General features: G+C 37.8%; 1 protein-coding gene across 3 annotated transcripts in view; it reads right to left on the bottom strand.

Annotated features, from left to right (window-relative positions):
• ASZ1 (ankyrin repeat, SAM and basic leucine zipper domain containing 1) overlaps positions 1–10,115 on the bottom strand; it is a 60,382-nt gene extending 50,267 nt beyond the window's left edge. For all 3 annotated transcript variants that reach the window (XM_003921053.3, XM_003921054.4, XM_010343848.3), the window contains exons 1-4: positions 9,968–10,115; positions 9,451–9,553; positions 5,047–5,172; positions 3,277–3,388 (exon numbers count right to left, since the gene is read on the bottom strand). In XM_003921053.3, coding sequence (XP_003921102.1) covers positions 3,277–3,388; positions 5,047–5,172; positions 9,451–9,553; positions 9,968–10,084 — 458 coding nt within the window. In that variant the 5' untranslated portion in view covers positions 10,085–10,115. The remainder of the gene's footprint in view (positions 1–3,276; positions 3,389–5,046; positions 5,173–9,450; positions 9,554–9,967) is intronic.
• Between the last annotated feature and the right edge of the window lie 5,157 nt (positions 10,116–15,272).

Raw genomic sequence — 15,272 nt, 5'->3', positions numbered from 1 at the left:
TTATACACAAGTTAAAAAATTTAAACTATTACAGAATTTTCTTAGTATCGTTGAGCAAGACTTCTAATTAGTTAAGTAGAGGAAATTCAATGGCTTCTTAATTTTTATTCTTCTATCTACCCATTTTTAGTGCAAACACAACCAAATAATGCAAGTGACTCACTTTAAGATCTAGAAACCCCTTGAAATTATCTTCCTGCTCCTAATACAAGTCAGCAACTAATTTTTTCCCTATTTTATCTACAAACGAAAATCCTGTCTTTCGAGGTATTCCATAGAACGGAGAAGAGTTTCCATGCTACTGTACATATGGAAACTGAAACTTCAATCTCAAGCTTAAAGGTTGATCTCTAAGACTTTGCTATTACTTTCACTTCATGAGGTAAGACTACTGATCCATATTAGTTTAAAAAATTTTTAGAAGTAAACTTTATTTGCAGCTATCAAGTATGTGACCATCTATCTAGCTTTTGCAAAATCTAGCTTTTTATGTTTTGCAGCTGGCTCTTTCCTCTCAGCAAAGGCATTTCTCAACAAAAGGGGCTATGTCAACAGCTTGAAAGTAAATTCATCTAAAGATATGTTTTTCTCCTTGACATCTGACGAGTGGTTCCCAGATATATTGCTGGTACCTTCTGGCACTTTTTACAAGAATCTAAAGCTCCCAATCTTCTAATAGGTTTGGAGTGTTGTCACTGCTAATGAGTTAGCTATAAAATTATCTCCAAATTTCATTGCACTCCCCTTGTGTCCTGATATGTTTTTTCTTTTACATTGATAGCATGCTATTCCTGTATGTCCACTAATGCTATCCTTCTTATAAAATTTGCAGCCTCAAAAGCACTATTTGCCATAACTGATCCTCTTTTCAGTTCTATCAAGAAAACACAATTCAATTTTATGGCTTTATGCTTTGACCATTAAAAAAGAAGCAGTTGAATAGTTTTTCAGGTTATTTCTCACATCTTTAATTAAATGCAGATTGCTTTATTTTCTTCAACCATTCTATAAATTCTCTAATTATTTTAGAGAGTTGATCACATACCAATCTAAATCTTGTGCTCCTTCTAATTCATCTGCTTACCTAGGATTTTCAGTTTTGAAATTGCCTTATAGTGTGGTTACCTTATAGTTTTTAGCATAAGATGCTAATCTTGTATCATTTTAACTCAAATGGAATCTGTTTTTCCCAATACATCTTAGGTAGCTAATGGCTATCTTTTAGTTCTTGAGGAGACAGAGTAGTCTAGAACCTGTGACATTGGCTTGACTGACTTCTCCTTCAGTGTGTTTACAAGATTTTAAGTGATTAAGAGCGTAGAGACTTCTATAAAATCTCATAGAGGCAGTCAGAAAAAAAAAGGTGACGAGCACCAAGCGAAAGTTTTATCTTATGCCCTTTCTAAAGGTATGTATCAAAATCACAACACTCATGGAAGTTTACTTCAGTGAGGAATCCTAAAGCACATGTCCTAATTCCAAGGTATAAGCAGATCCAAAAGTTACATTTTATTAAAGATTATACTATATAAGACAGGATAAAAGTTTCTGTTAAAAGTTTGAGGCCGGGCAAGGTGGCTCACGCCTGTAATCCCAGCACCTTGGGAGGCTGAGATGGGTGGATCACAAGGTCAGGAGTTCAAGACCGGCCTGACCAACATGATGAAATCCTGTCTCTACTAAAAATACAAAAATTAGCTGAGTGTGGTGCCATGTGCCTGTAATCCCAGTTACTCAGGAGGCTAAGGCAGGAGAATCACTTGAACCTGGGAGGTGAAGGTTGCAATGAGTTGAGATCACACCACTATACTCCAGCCTGGGTGACAGAGTGAAACTCCATCTCAAAAAAAAAAAAAAAAAAAAAAAAAAGAGTTCGCAGGTAGGCCAGTCATGGTGGCTAACACTTCTAATCCCAGCACTTTGGAAGGCCAAGGCAGGCAGATTGTTTGAGCCCAGGAGTTCAAGACCAGCCTGGGCAACATGTTGAAACCCCATCTCTACAAAAAATATAAAAATTAGCCATTTGTGGTAGTGTGTGCCTGTAGTCCCAGCTACTCTGGAGGCTGAGGGGGAAGGATCACCTGTGAGGCAGAGGTTACAGTGAGCCATGATAGTGCCACTGCACTCCAGCCTGGCTAACAGGAGAGACCCTGTCTTTAAAAAAAAAAAAAAAAAATTAAAGGTTTATAGGTAGTTTTTTCTGCCAGTTCTTTTTTATCTTTGTTTAAACATGAATTATCCATTCAATAAATCTTGGTCCTTCTCACACTAGATCAGGGATTCTCAACCGCGGCACTACTGACATTTTAGATTTGTAATTCTTTGTTTTGAGGGGTTGTCCTGTGCATTTTGGGATGTTAAGCAGCATCTCTGGTTTCTATCCACTAGGTACCAGTAGTATCTCAGGTATAACAATCAAAAATGTCTCTAGACATTGCCGAATGTCCCCTGAAAGGCCAAATAGACCTTGCTTGAGAACCACTACAACTAGATAAAAATATTTTTTTAATTTCAACAAAGATTAATTTCAAACATAATTATATCTATATATCAGGTACTAGGTCATTACTATCTGAGCTAATGAATTATGAATAATAATTCTACTTGTGCTAGACATTTTTGTTAGATGGGCTACTTCCTACTCTATTCATTATAAAGATTAAGTGAAACACAAAGAGAGATTTAATAGGAAGATGAAATAGAAGATAGAGTCAGAAAGGAAGCCAATGTGATAGAAATTTTAAGCAATCTAATTTTTATTATTACTGACATTTCAAAATATGCAAGATACATTTACTGCTTGTCTTCTATGTATCTAGGCACTATTACATATATGTTACCTAGTTAATTGGTGAAGTCTTAAGAAAACGGAAACAAATAGGAAAACAGAAAATCAATATATTTTCTTAGTATTTTTATAAAATTATTTAGTTGTTAAATGTTATACAGAGACAACATTAAGAGGCTTAACTCTTATAGGTCAATTGTATTCTTTTGAGTAGTATAAATCACAGGAAATGATACTATAGTTTTTTTGTCCTTCTTTCTTCTCATTCTAAATTCTTATGGCATTCTCCTCAAAATGTAAAGCTGAAAGGCTACCTTCATGATATCCCCTTCCTTTAATAATCTTACAGAATCAGAACCATGAACTTATGAACTATTTCATTCATCAACTAGTTGACCAAGTAAACATTGTTCATGATTTTTAACAGGTTGATACCAAAGAAAAATTCTTATTCAACTTGAATTTTGAACAGATATAAAGGCTCTTACCTACAAGCAACATTTGGATCAGCATTTCTTGAAAGTAGTAGCTCTACACATTTCAAGATCTGTTCCTCTGAGCCATGAGCAGAACATGCAGTTATCAAAATAGTTTGCTTATCTATAGTGAATAGAAAAGGGAAGAAAAAACCCCATACATCAAGAAATGCATCTATTTGATATCTTTACCACTCAAAACAATCTATTATTGCACTCTAAAACTCTATAACCTCTTCCCAAATCTCTCACTCTTAGCAGATAACTTTGTCTTCTTTCATCGAAAGATGAGATTCGACATGAATCCCTTTAGTCTCCAAAGTTTATCTGTAATTCACTTAATTTCCTTATTTCCATTTCTTCCCATTTCTTATTCCCATTTCTTCAAGAGAACAGAAAGTAGTTAAGAACATGGACATAGCCACATTGTCTGGATTTGAAGAGTGTTTGATTAAAATTTGCCTTGCTGAACTCATGTCTGGGAAACAATGATCCATTTTCTCTGATTTCACTTCTTACCCATTTGAAAACTCTTGCAATCTGGCTTGTAATCAACCCTATTGAAATTGCTGTAAGTGCCACATACATTGGTTTGGTTTCTTTTCAGTCTGGGTACTGGGTCTTTCTGAAGCCACTGTTTCCTAAAACTCTTCTTGCCTTGGCTCTAACAGTGTCAGCAAGGATCAGAGTAAATTAAAAACAAAAAACTCCAATTTTGAATTAAGAATTCAAAATAGGTCACCACAGCTATGATTCACATTAGTGGCCCAATACTGACAGAGCATATTCTAGTCCCAGTCCTGCCACTGAGAAACTGTCACTCCAATGATGTCTTAATATCTCATTAGATGTAATTTACAGATAGGAACCTAATATGTGCCCTTTGTATGCGATAGGGCTATATGGGACACATAAAAGAACTTATGTGTACATTCTGTAAAAAATATAAAGTATTTCATGACTCTAAGTATCCCTCTGATTACAGGAGAGAGAAGTAGAAAAAGAATAATTATTAATTTTTGAGAAGAATATTTTATATACTTTTGAAAACCTGATTCCTAACCATAGCTTTCATTGAGTAATTCTCTGTTGTCCAGGCTGGAGTGCAGTGGCATAATCATAACTTACTGTAACCTCGAACTCCTGAGGTCAAGCAGTCCTCCTCCCTCAGCCTCCTGAGACTTTAAGTGTACACCACCACCCCCAGCTAATATTTTTTATTTTTAGTACAGACAAAGTCTCACTATGCTGTCCAGGCTGATCTTGAGCTCCTGGGCTCAAGTGATCCTCCTGCCTTAGACTCCCAAAGTACTAGTGCTAGGATTATAAGCATGAGCCACCATACCTGGCCAAGTGATATTTTTAAATGATATAATAAAAAGAAAAACTTAACAAAGAAGATTAAACATAAAACTGTGACTAAGCAATATAATTCATAATTTAAAATTACAGACTGATTTCCAAGTAATTTGCCACTAAATTACAAGCTTTTTAATGTTTATTTCAAGGAATTTTTCCTTTAAAAACAGCCAGAACCTTAAAGTTAAAGGTATATAATAACGACCAGTTATAAAGATATTATAACTGGAATTTATCTTTTTAGAAACAGAGTTTTTCAGAATATGTATGGTTTCTAATTTGATTTTGTGTATTATTTACATAATATAATGAACAGAAAGGTTACTTCAAACTGCTTTAATTTTTTCCACTTTATACAATAGCTAGTTGGAAATCAAAGAATCACAGTAAGCATAATCATTTAAGTTACCTCAAACATCTTACCCTTCTCAAAGCTTGCATTAGCTCCTCTGTCCAAAAGGACCCGAACCAGCTCTGCATTGGCAACGCTAGCAGCATACATAAGGGGAGTCCATCCATACCGAAAGGTAGCGTCTACACTAATAATGCCTGTCAATATAAAAACAAGCTTTTAAAAGCCCAGTACCACCAAAGAAAAAAAATCAATCATCTTATATGCTTAAAGTACCATGTAAAGTGACATATACATCATATACTTTATTCTACCATGGGAATTTTTTGGTTAAAAATGGCTTCCAAAAAATAGAAAATAGTTACATCAGGACTTTAATACAATTTGCTAACTTCAGTTTCACTACAGGCACTATATTCCGAGAGACAGATTTGACTGATGTTTTCTCATATAATATGTAACGGAGCATGTATATTATAACACGTTTTTACATGCTACCTTTTTTTCTCTAGGGGAGCTAAAAAAGGTTTCACAGAGGTAAAATGTCTTTTAAATTAGAATATTATCCCTAGGCAATATCAATTATCTCTATGGTTGAAAATACCACATATATATCCCTCAAATACCTTTAACTTTATTCCTAACACTGAACTTACCCATGGGTGACTGGCTGAACGTAAGCTAAAAAGATAGGTTAGGGTTAGATTATGAAAGCTCTGTTAAGAAATGCAGACTCTATTTTGTGATCCAGGAATTGAAATCATTACATATGCATCATAAAGACAACATAGATACCACTATTGAGAATGGGACAGGAGGCAAAAAAAAAAAACTAGTTTTAAGGCAGGGAGTTTATACAAAAATCAGAGCAAGGGCAGTGGAGGGAGAAAGGAAAGAAAACAAAAGCACATTTCAAAGGCAGGGTCAGAATTTAAAGTTACTTTGAGGAGGAGGCGTGATGGAAAAGAAAAATTTAAAATGACCATCAAGTTCTATCTTTGACAAACAAATGACAAACAGTGAGCTAAAATAAAGGGAGATACCAGATACTGAAAATAAGTTTTTTGCTTTTTGTTTTTTTAGAGATGGGATCTCACTGTCACCCAGGCTGGAGCACAGGTGTGATTATGGCTTACAGAATACTCAACCTCCCAACTAGCTCCAACTATAGGCACGTGCCACTGTGCTGGGCTAATTTCTTTTTTTTTTTTTTTAGTGGTAGAGTCTCACTATGTTGCCAAAACTAGTCTCAAACCCTTGGCCTCAAGCAATCCTCCCACCCTAACGTCCCAAAATGCTAGGATTACAGGTGTGAGCCACTGCTCCTGGTCAAGAGATCAAGACTTAAGTAGCAATCTTTCTCTTAAATCTAAGAAATGTTTGGTAATCCCAAAAAAGGAAACAAAATTTTTCTGTTTCAAACAAGGAAAACTTGTATGTGAAACACCACGGAACATGGGCCTGCCTTTAATACCTTGTAATTTATAGGTTCGATAGTCTCTGGCTATAAAATGTCCCACTTGTACAGATTAAGGTCACATCACAGAAGAAATGCAAACTTGGTGGTGGCGGGGGTGTCACTTTTTTGGCTGTATAAACACTGGGTCACTAAAAGACTACATATATCTAATTGTTAATCATCTAATTGATATAAGGTACATAATAATCACTGGGAGAAAGCATTAAACCATCTTAGCATATACATATACTGCTAACCTAACTTGTCTTCTCTCACAAATTTTCCTCTTTAAACTGCTTCCACTGAAAGCATATCCGTGAGATCAGAGAAAATCATTTTTTTTCTCATTTTATTGAGAGTACTGCTCAAACTGATAGCAAAGATAGAAAGGAAAAGATGTGAAGAAAAAGAGAAGGAAATGTGTTATTTTAGTATAAAAATTCTTACTATAATTCTAACTTAATATTTAACCTCTAATATTTAACATATAAATTACTAAACACATATTATGTTCCAGACTTAGAGCAAAAAAAAAAAGGTTAGGTTTAAAAGGATGGACACAGTATATTTATAGAGCTCAAAAACATTCAATATAATACTATATCGTTTAGGGATACAGACATATACAGTAACAGTAAAAAGATACTCAATGATAAATATCAACTATAGAAAAGTCACAATCTCCAGAGGGAATACCTTACCTTTCTGAATGTCTAAAATATGTCATACTTTAAAGAAAACTTAAAACGATAGTACACAGAATAACAAAAACTGGAGACATCTTCAAAAGGTTAAAAGAGGCTGACTCAAAATGTGCTTTTATTTTTAGAGTTTTCAATTGGTGCAGAAACATGTTTCAAGAACAACAATGACTCTGAAAGGCAAAAAGTTAAAAATATTTTTTAAAAGAGTTATGTAATGACATCTGGAAGGAAATACCCTAAAACAGGAGTTAAACTGTGAAAGTGAGGCATCAGCAGTAAGGGGAATGAGAATGGGGACAATGGTAAATAAATCTTTCTACTTCTACCTATATCTTTATTACTGGCTACTTTAAAAATTTTTGTAATTAAAAACAAATTTCAAACGAAATTGACTAAATACCTACTTAGCAGCAGGCTATGATCAAGAGATTGAAAAACTCACACTTGCCCATCAATTGTATCAAGTCTTAATCCTTCAAAAGCCTCTATCGCCTTCATTGTACCTAGTGCCACTATTCCCAAGGCAGATTTTCTTTTCTAAAACAAATCTCTGCCTATTCCACCCCATGCTATGTACACTACATATATATTAGTATTAGATATTCAGGCCTCTTTCCACTTATTCAGAGTTTATTCAATTTCATTCTTTAATTACAAACTCAAATTCCATTGTCCAACAAGTCATACAGATCCTTCTCATTTCTTACAAGAATAACAGCTAATGTTTACACAATTCCTATGTGTTCGAAGTCCTTTAAAAGTGTATTTTAGGCCGGGCGTGGTGGCTCAAGCCTGTAATCCCAGCACTTTGGGAGGCCGAGGTGGGTGGATCATGAGGTCAAGAGATCGAGACCAACCTGGTCAACATGGTGAAACCCCGTCTCTACTAAAAATACAAAAAATTAGCTGGGCATGGTGGCACGTGCCTGTAATCCAAGCTACTCAGGAGGCTGAGGCAGGAGAATTGCCTGAACCCAGGAGGCGGAGGTTGTGGTGAGCCGAGATTGCGCCATTGCACTCCAGCCTGGGTAACGAGCGAAACTCTGTCTCAAAAAAAAAAAAAGTGTATTTTAATTCTCCCCCTTGCCAACAACCTCTTAATAACAATAATCCTCACTTTAAAATTGGTAGAAAATTAAGCTTAGGAAGATTTGGTAACTTAGTCAAGGTTACAAAGCCATCAAGTGGCATGGTTAGCAATCAAACCCAGACCTGTCTTGTTTCCAAAATTATTTACTTTTCACTAAACTATGCATTGATTCGAGCATAGAAGAAAAACATTATGCTATATATAATCACATCTAACTACACTGTGTATCAATGTTTTGTATCTACAATGGCAAAAACCACAATTACTTTTGCACCAATCTAAAGTAAATGCCTGTTACTCCTTTGAGTAATTTCAATTTTTATAATCAATAATTTACATTTCTATGTGAAGGTAATTTAATTTTTTTCATTTAATGCATAAAAAAACATCATGAGGCTCAGGACAGAATTATGATGCTTTACATAAAGAAACTGATGCTCTCTTGCTGGGCACGGTGGCTCATGCCTGTAACCTCAGCACTTTGGGAGACCAATGTGGGTGATCACTTGAGGTCAGTAGCTCAAGACCAGCCTGACCTACATGGTGAAACTCCCATCTCTACTAAAAGTACCAACATTAGCTGGGCTTGGTGACATATGCCTTTAGCCCCAGCTACTTGGGAGGCTGGGGTGGGAGAATCGCTTGAATCCCTGCCCCCAGGTGGAGGCTGCAGTGAGCCAAGATGGCACCATTGCACTCCAGCAGGACGATAAAGTGACACTCCATCCCACACTCATCCCCCAAAAAGAAACTGATGCTCTGAAAGTTTAAATGACTCTTCCAAGAAACCAGAGTAGGCAATAAGATGGAAGAAATTATCAACATCTTTATTCTGATTTTTATCTCAAGCCTCATTCTACCAGTACAAAACAAGAAATTATAGTGAGAAAGAACTAAAATGTACATGACTAGAAACAATTCTTAAGAAATATACAACATTATAGCAGAGGAAATGAAGAGAAAAGAATGATCAGAGTGGGGCAGAATTAGAGTAGGCCTCTTGAAGGAGATGGAAGATAATCAGGGTGGCATTCCAAATATAAGGATTGAGGAAGAAAATAAGGCAGAGAGAACTCAGAGTCAACGAAGATTATGTAGGACAACTGATATATCAATATTTGTTTTGTTTCCATTAGAAAAGCAACATAAACCTTTTAAAAATAAGGAATCCTTGTGAACTTAGGACAGTTGTGTTCAGGTGAAACTATCCTTTATCTCTCACCAGAATCTAGGAGCTCCTGGACCAATGAAACATCTCCGGTGGTCAATGCTTTCTTAAATTTTTCTTTCTTTTCTTCAATGGGTAACATTTGCCCTTTCAATTTCTAGAAGAGTAAACAGTTAAAAAAAATTCTTGTTATATATATTTTCATTTTCACCACATTAGGGAACGATGTTTTGTTAAATACCTAAGTTTTTTTTCTTGGTTTTATTTTGACGAAGATACAAAGTTGGAAAAGAATTCGTGTGGAAAATTATCTTTCAAAGGACTAGGTAATGATGGATCCAAACCCAAGTAAAGAGCTACTACGACCTTAAAAAGCGTATTTGGTGGAAACCACAGCTGGGGAACAAGAGGAAATTTGTGTACGTTTGCTTAAGTCCAAACACCCACATTTCCAATGGGGTAAAAGGGAAATACATGTGAGCAAGTTAGAGGTTTCACCAGGCTGGACCTCGCCTTAGAGGGCTGGGGAGGCCGAAATGAGGTGTGGTCAAGGTAAGTCCTTCTCCGCTACCTGAGACGTCCTGTCGAGATATCCAATCTCCCAGCCGTCATCCTCACTCTCGCTGCTCTCGCCTCCACCCGCCACTGCCAGGCCGCGTAGTGCGCTCGTCGCCATGCTCGCCGCCATGCTCGCCCAGGTAGCTCCCTATGGGAAACGCTCGCCCGCCAGCTCTCCCGGCGCCTGCGCACCCGGGGAAGTGCATAGAGATGCGCGGGAAGGAGCTACGCGCAAGCGCTCTGGCCTGGAGCCCTCCAGCGCAGGCGCATAGCTGCTCACTGCTGCTCACCTTTCTGCTTGCTCCTCAATCTTGAGGCTTCTCGAAGTGAAAACTTGACGAGTCTGACACTGCTGAAGGTTCGTGTGTCAGGCTCCCGGCTAGTACTTCCAATTCTTCTCAGGGATTTACCTTTTGACCTCTTTAAAGTATTTGCTTGATGAAAGTCTTGCTCTGCAAGGAATGCCTTACTTGTGACAGGAGCACACTGGGATTTAATGACAAGTAAGACTAGACTTTCCCTGTCATCCTATTCCTCTGCCCCCTGTCAAACCTCTGTTAAATCTGTATCTCCTGGGAGACGGACTCTTCGTCAGAACCCCTCTCTCCGGAGCACCACTCAGACATTCAAGGAGCCCTCACACAAATAGGAGCCGACTAAGGAACCAGGAAAAATTGCCCCAAATAATTCTTCCTTTACATTTCATGTGATCTCAGACCCACCTTAGATTTAGAAGCTTCAGGCCATCAAAACACTTCCCCTCTATGAAGTGTAGATGCCCTAGAGGAAAATATGAAAGGAGGAAGTTTCCGGGTACAGTGGATCCAAAGAGCCAGAAATAAAGAAATGATTTATACGTCCAGAGAGCAAATAATACAAACAACTCCAGATGGAAGTGGTCCAAGCTCCAACTCACCTTTCTGCATGGTAGAAAGGTTCTAGATGGAAGAACTTCTAGATGTTGGTAACGCAGTGATTTTCTTTGCTACCACTGAAAAGTAGATCCACCAAGAAACGGCACATTATATGTATCTCAAGATAATAGCTATGCACCATTATTTGAAAACTTTTGTGATAAGTTTTTTTTTTCTTGCAGATTCTTTGACAAAAGATTTTGAAATTATTTACTTCAGAAGCTCAGAGGTAAGTACTTTTAGTAGTTTAGCTATTTGGGGGCCACACCTGTCTTTCTAAACGGATTCATTCAATAAATGTTAGTGAATATTTAGTACAGCCAAGTGCAACTGGGTTTGGGGAGACAACCTCAAACCATAGAGCCTCATGCACTCATACTTTAATAGGGAGAGATAGATAATATGCACAGAAACAAGTAAACAATACTATTGCAGATTGTAAGTGCCTTGAAAGAACCAAGTGTGCTCAGTTTCTGGAATCAAACCACTTTGGTGTTTCCTGGGAGAATCACTTACAAGAAGTAGCTGTGTGCCCTTAGGCAATTTATTTAGCATCCATCTGGGTACTAGCTAACTTGTCAGTAGAATGGAGGTGATGATAGTACCCACCAAATGTAATTGTTATGGGGACTAAACGAAGTAATAGGCTTGGAGTAAGGTCTGTCTCAATGTAAGAGGTAGATTTTAGATAGGGTAGTCAGACCTGCACAGAGTCCTAAATGACAAGCCATAAAGAATGAGAGAATAAAGCTTTCTTGGCAGTGGAGATGAATAGTACCAGGGCCCTAAGGCAAGAAAAAAGCTAGGACTCAGGACCAGGATGGGCAAATGAGACCCCTAAGGAGCAAAGTTTAAGGAGGTACTCTCAGGGTCCTGCAAATTCAGTGAGTGGCTCAAATTTTGCTCCTAGGTCACCTCACTTAACTTACCTTAGTTCTTGTCCTGCTTGGACCAGAAAGAAGGCCTGAGGCTAGAGCTTCATAAGAATAGGCATGTGTGATAAGAGGTCCTTGTGGGCCTTAAGTGGAAATCTGGATTTTACTCAAAGCAATTGAACAGTGAAATGTTTTAAGCTAATGAAAGACATGTTCTGATGTGTGCGTGTATTTAAAGACACTCTAGGTCTATTGTAGAGAAGGTTTTTGGTTTGAGCAGCTGGCTAAGGAGTCATTCCATTTATTGGGATGGGGGAAGACCAGTGGATAAATGAGAAGATTTAATAAACATCCCAAAAATAATATATTCAAAAACCAAACAACCAAGTGTAGCTGTTAAGTGGTTAATTGGATATTCATGTGTGGACCTTGAGGGAGCCTGGTCTTGGAGATATAAATGTGGGAGTTATCCAAGTACAATTGGTTTTTAAAAACCTTAGGATTTACCAAGCAAATTGTTTTGTGAATACAGATAAGATTATGCCAAATTGTATGTGGAAAGGCAAAGGAAGTAGAATAGTTCAATTCTGAAAAAGAATAAATAAGGAAGAATTGCTCTCCTTGATTTCAAGACTTCTGTGTAGCCTTGATTTCTGGATTTTGTGGTATAGACCAATAGAACAGAAGAGAAAACCTAGACATAACACCACATAAGTACATATATATGACAAACTAATTTTTCATAAAGGTGCAACATCAATTCAATGGAGGAAGAAAAGTCTTTTTAACAGAGAGTTGTGAAGTAGATTAATATCTTTAGGTAGAAAATGAACTTCAGCCTAAGATGGATTAGGATTAAGACGATGAAGACACCAAAATTAATTGCAACAAGCAAAAATTGACAAATGAGAGAAACTGTGAGAGAAACTGTCATCAGAGTGAGAGAGAAACTGTGAGAGAAACTGTCATCAGAGTGAATGGGCAACCTATAGAATGGGAGACAATTTTTGCAATCTATCCATCTGACCAAAGTCTAATATTGAGCATCTACAAGAACTTAAATTTATGAGAAAAAAGCAACTCCATTAAAAAGTGGGCAAAAGTACGTAAACAGACACTTCTGAAAAGAAGACATACATGTGGCCAACAAACAGATGGAGAAAAGTTCATCACTAATTATTAGAGAAATGCAAGTCAAAACTACAATGAGAAATCATCTTAGCAATCAGAAAGGCTGTTATTAAAAGGTCAAAAACCACAGATGCTGGTGAGGTTGTGGGGAAAAGGAGTGCCTTTACACTGTTGGCTGGAGTGTAAATTAGTTCAACCATTATGGAAGACACTGTGGTGGTTCCTCAAAGACCTAAAGGCAGGAATGCTATTTGACCCAGCAATCCCTTACTGGGTATATAACCAATGGAACATAAAGCATTCTGTTATAAATATATAGACACATGCATATTTATTGCAGCACTATTCAAAATAGCAAAGTCATGGAATCAACCTAAATGCCCATCAATGATGGACTGGATAAAGAAAATGTGGTACATATATACCATGGAATATTATGCAGCCATAGAAAGGAATGAGATCACGTCCTTTTCAGGGACATGGATGGAGTTGGAAGCCATTAACCTCAGCAAACTAATGCAAAAACAGGAGTCCAAATACTGCATGGTCTTACTTATAGTGGGAGCTAACTGATGAGAACACATGGGCACAAGGTAGGGAATAACACACACTGGGGCCTGTTAGAGGGTGGGGGTTGGGAGGAGGGTAAGCATCAGGAAGAATGGCTAATGAATGCTGTGCTTAATACCTAGGTAATGAGATGATCTGTGTAGCAAACTACCATGGCACATGTTTACCCGCACATCCTGCACATGTACCCCTGAACTTAAAAGTTGGAAAAAAAAAAGAAAGAAACATTTCCTAGGCACCAAGCAAAGGATTCAACATTCACGAAGCCTCCAGGAACAAGCCTTAAACTGGTATGCGTTATTGAACTCAAAATACATTTTGTCTCTTCTTTGGCTTTTTACATGCCTTGCTCTCTTGCTCAATATTCATTTTCTCTGTTTCCAAATCCAAATAGTGGATAATTGTAAGCAATTGACTGTTCTCAAGTGTTTTTTTTTTTTTTTTTTTTGAGACGGAGTTTCGCTCTTGTTACCCAGGCTGGAGTGCAATGGCGCGATCTCGGCTCACCGCAACCTCCGCCTCCTGGGTTCAAGCAATTCTCCTGCCTCAGCCTCCTGAGTAGCTGGGACTACAGGCTCGTGCCACCATGCCCAGCTAATTTTTTGTATTTTTAGTAGAGACGGGGTTTCACCATGTTGACCAGGTTGGTCTCGATCTGTCGACCTCGTGATCCACCCGCCTCGGCCTCCCCAAGTGCTGGGATTACAGGCTTGAGCCACCGCGCCCGGCCAAGTTTATATGTTATATGTTCAAAAGGCCAGCGAACATTTCTCATTTCCGAATTACAGTGATGTAATCCAACCCTGAGGGTACACTTACCCTTAAATGAACGAAATAAATTAAATGTTAAGCTGAAAAAAAAATAGGATTTGGTGTTTAATATAAAGGATGAGAGGGAGAAAGGAGTCAAAGCTGGTAAGATAAGAACAAGGAAGAAGAAAACTTTTTGAGGAAACAGGTAAGTTTTGTTCTGCAGAAGCGTATCTAAAAAGCAAAGGAACATCCATGTCAAGGTCCAAAGTTCCCCTAGAGAGGCCTGGGTTATTCAGCTTTAGAAGTCATCTAAGAAGTCATAAGGGACATATTAAAATAATCATGTTATCAAGGGAGAAGGGATAGGATGAGATGAGAGTGCCAAGAATATATTCTTAGGGATTGACAATTTCTTTAGAAAGTCGCTGAAGGAAAGGGATCACTTACGGGGCCTAAGAAATAGTGACCAAAGAAGCAGGAGAGCTGGAAGAAATCAATGCTTCAAAAATCTTTCATTGAACTATAAGATAATAACAACCACAGCAATAATAATGACAATAAATGCATTTTATAGTACATCCTCTATGCCAGTGACTTTCTATGGGCTTTTCTTATATTAAGTCACTTAATACACATCCTCTTGAGGGATATGTTATCTCAATTTTACAGAAGGAATTAGAGGCACAGAAAGGTAAAATTACCTTCCCAAGGTCATCTACCCAGGAGGGCAGGAAACAGCTGGCTCTGCAGTCCATGCTTTTAGTAATTTTTGTTTGTTTGTTTGTTTGTGACAGTCTCACCCTGCTTCCCAGGCTGGAGTGCAGTGTAGCCTCAACCTTCTGGGCTCAAGCAATCTTCCCACCTCAGCCTCCTGAGTATCTGGGACTACAGGTGTGTGCCACTATGCCAGGCTAATTTTAAAATTTGTTGAAACGGAGTCTCGTGTTGTCCAAGCTTATCTCAAACTTCTGGCCTGAAGTGATCCTCCTGCCTCAGCTTCTGAAAGTGGTGGGATTATAGGCATGAGCCACTGTACCAGGCTAGTGATTACTAACACTTAAATAGCACTTCCATG

Source organism: Saimiri boliviensis, chromosome 10 (genome assembly GCF_048565385.1).
Source record: "Saimiri boliviensis isolate mSaiBol1 chromosome 10, mSaiBol1.pri, whole genome shotgun sequence".
NCBI lineage: Eukaryota > Metazoa > Chordata > Mammalia > Primates > Cebidae > Saimiri > Saimiri boliviensis.
The sequence above is the reverse complement of the archived record's forward strand: the minus strand, read 5'-3'. Positions and strand labels throughout refer to the sequence as shown.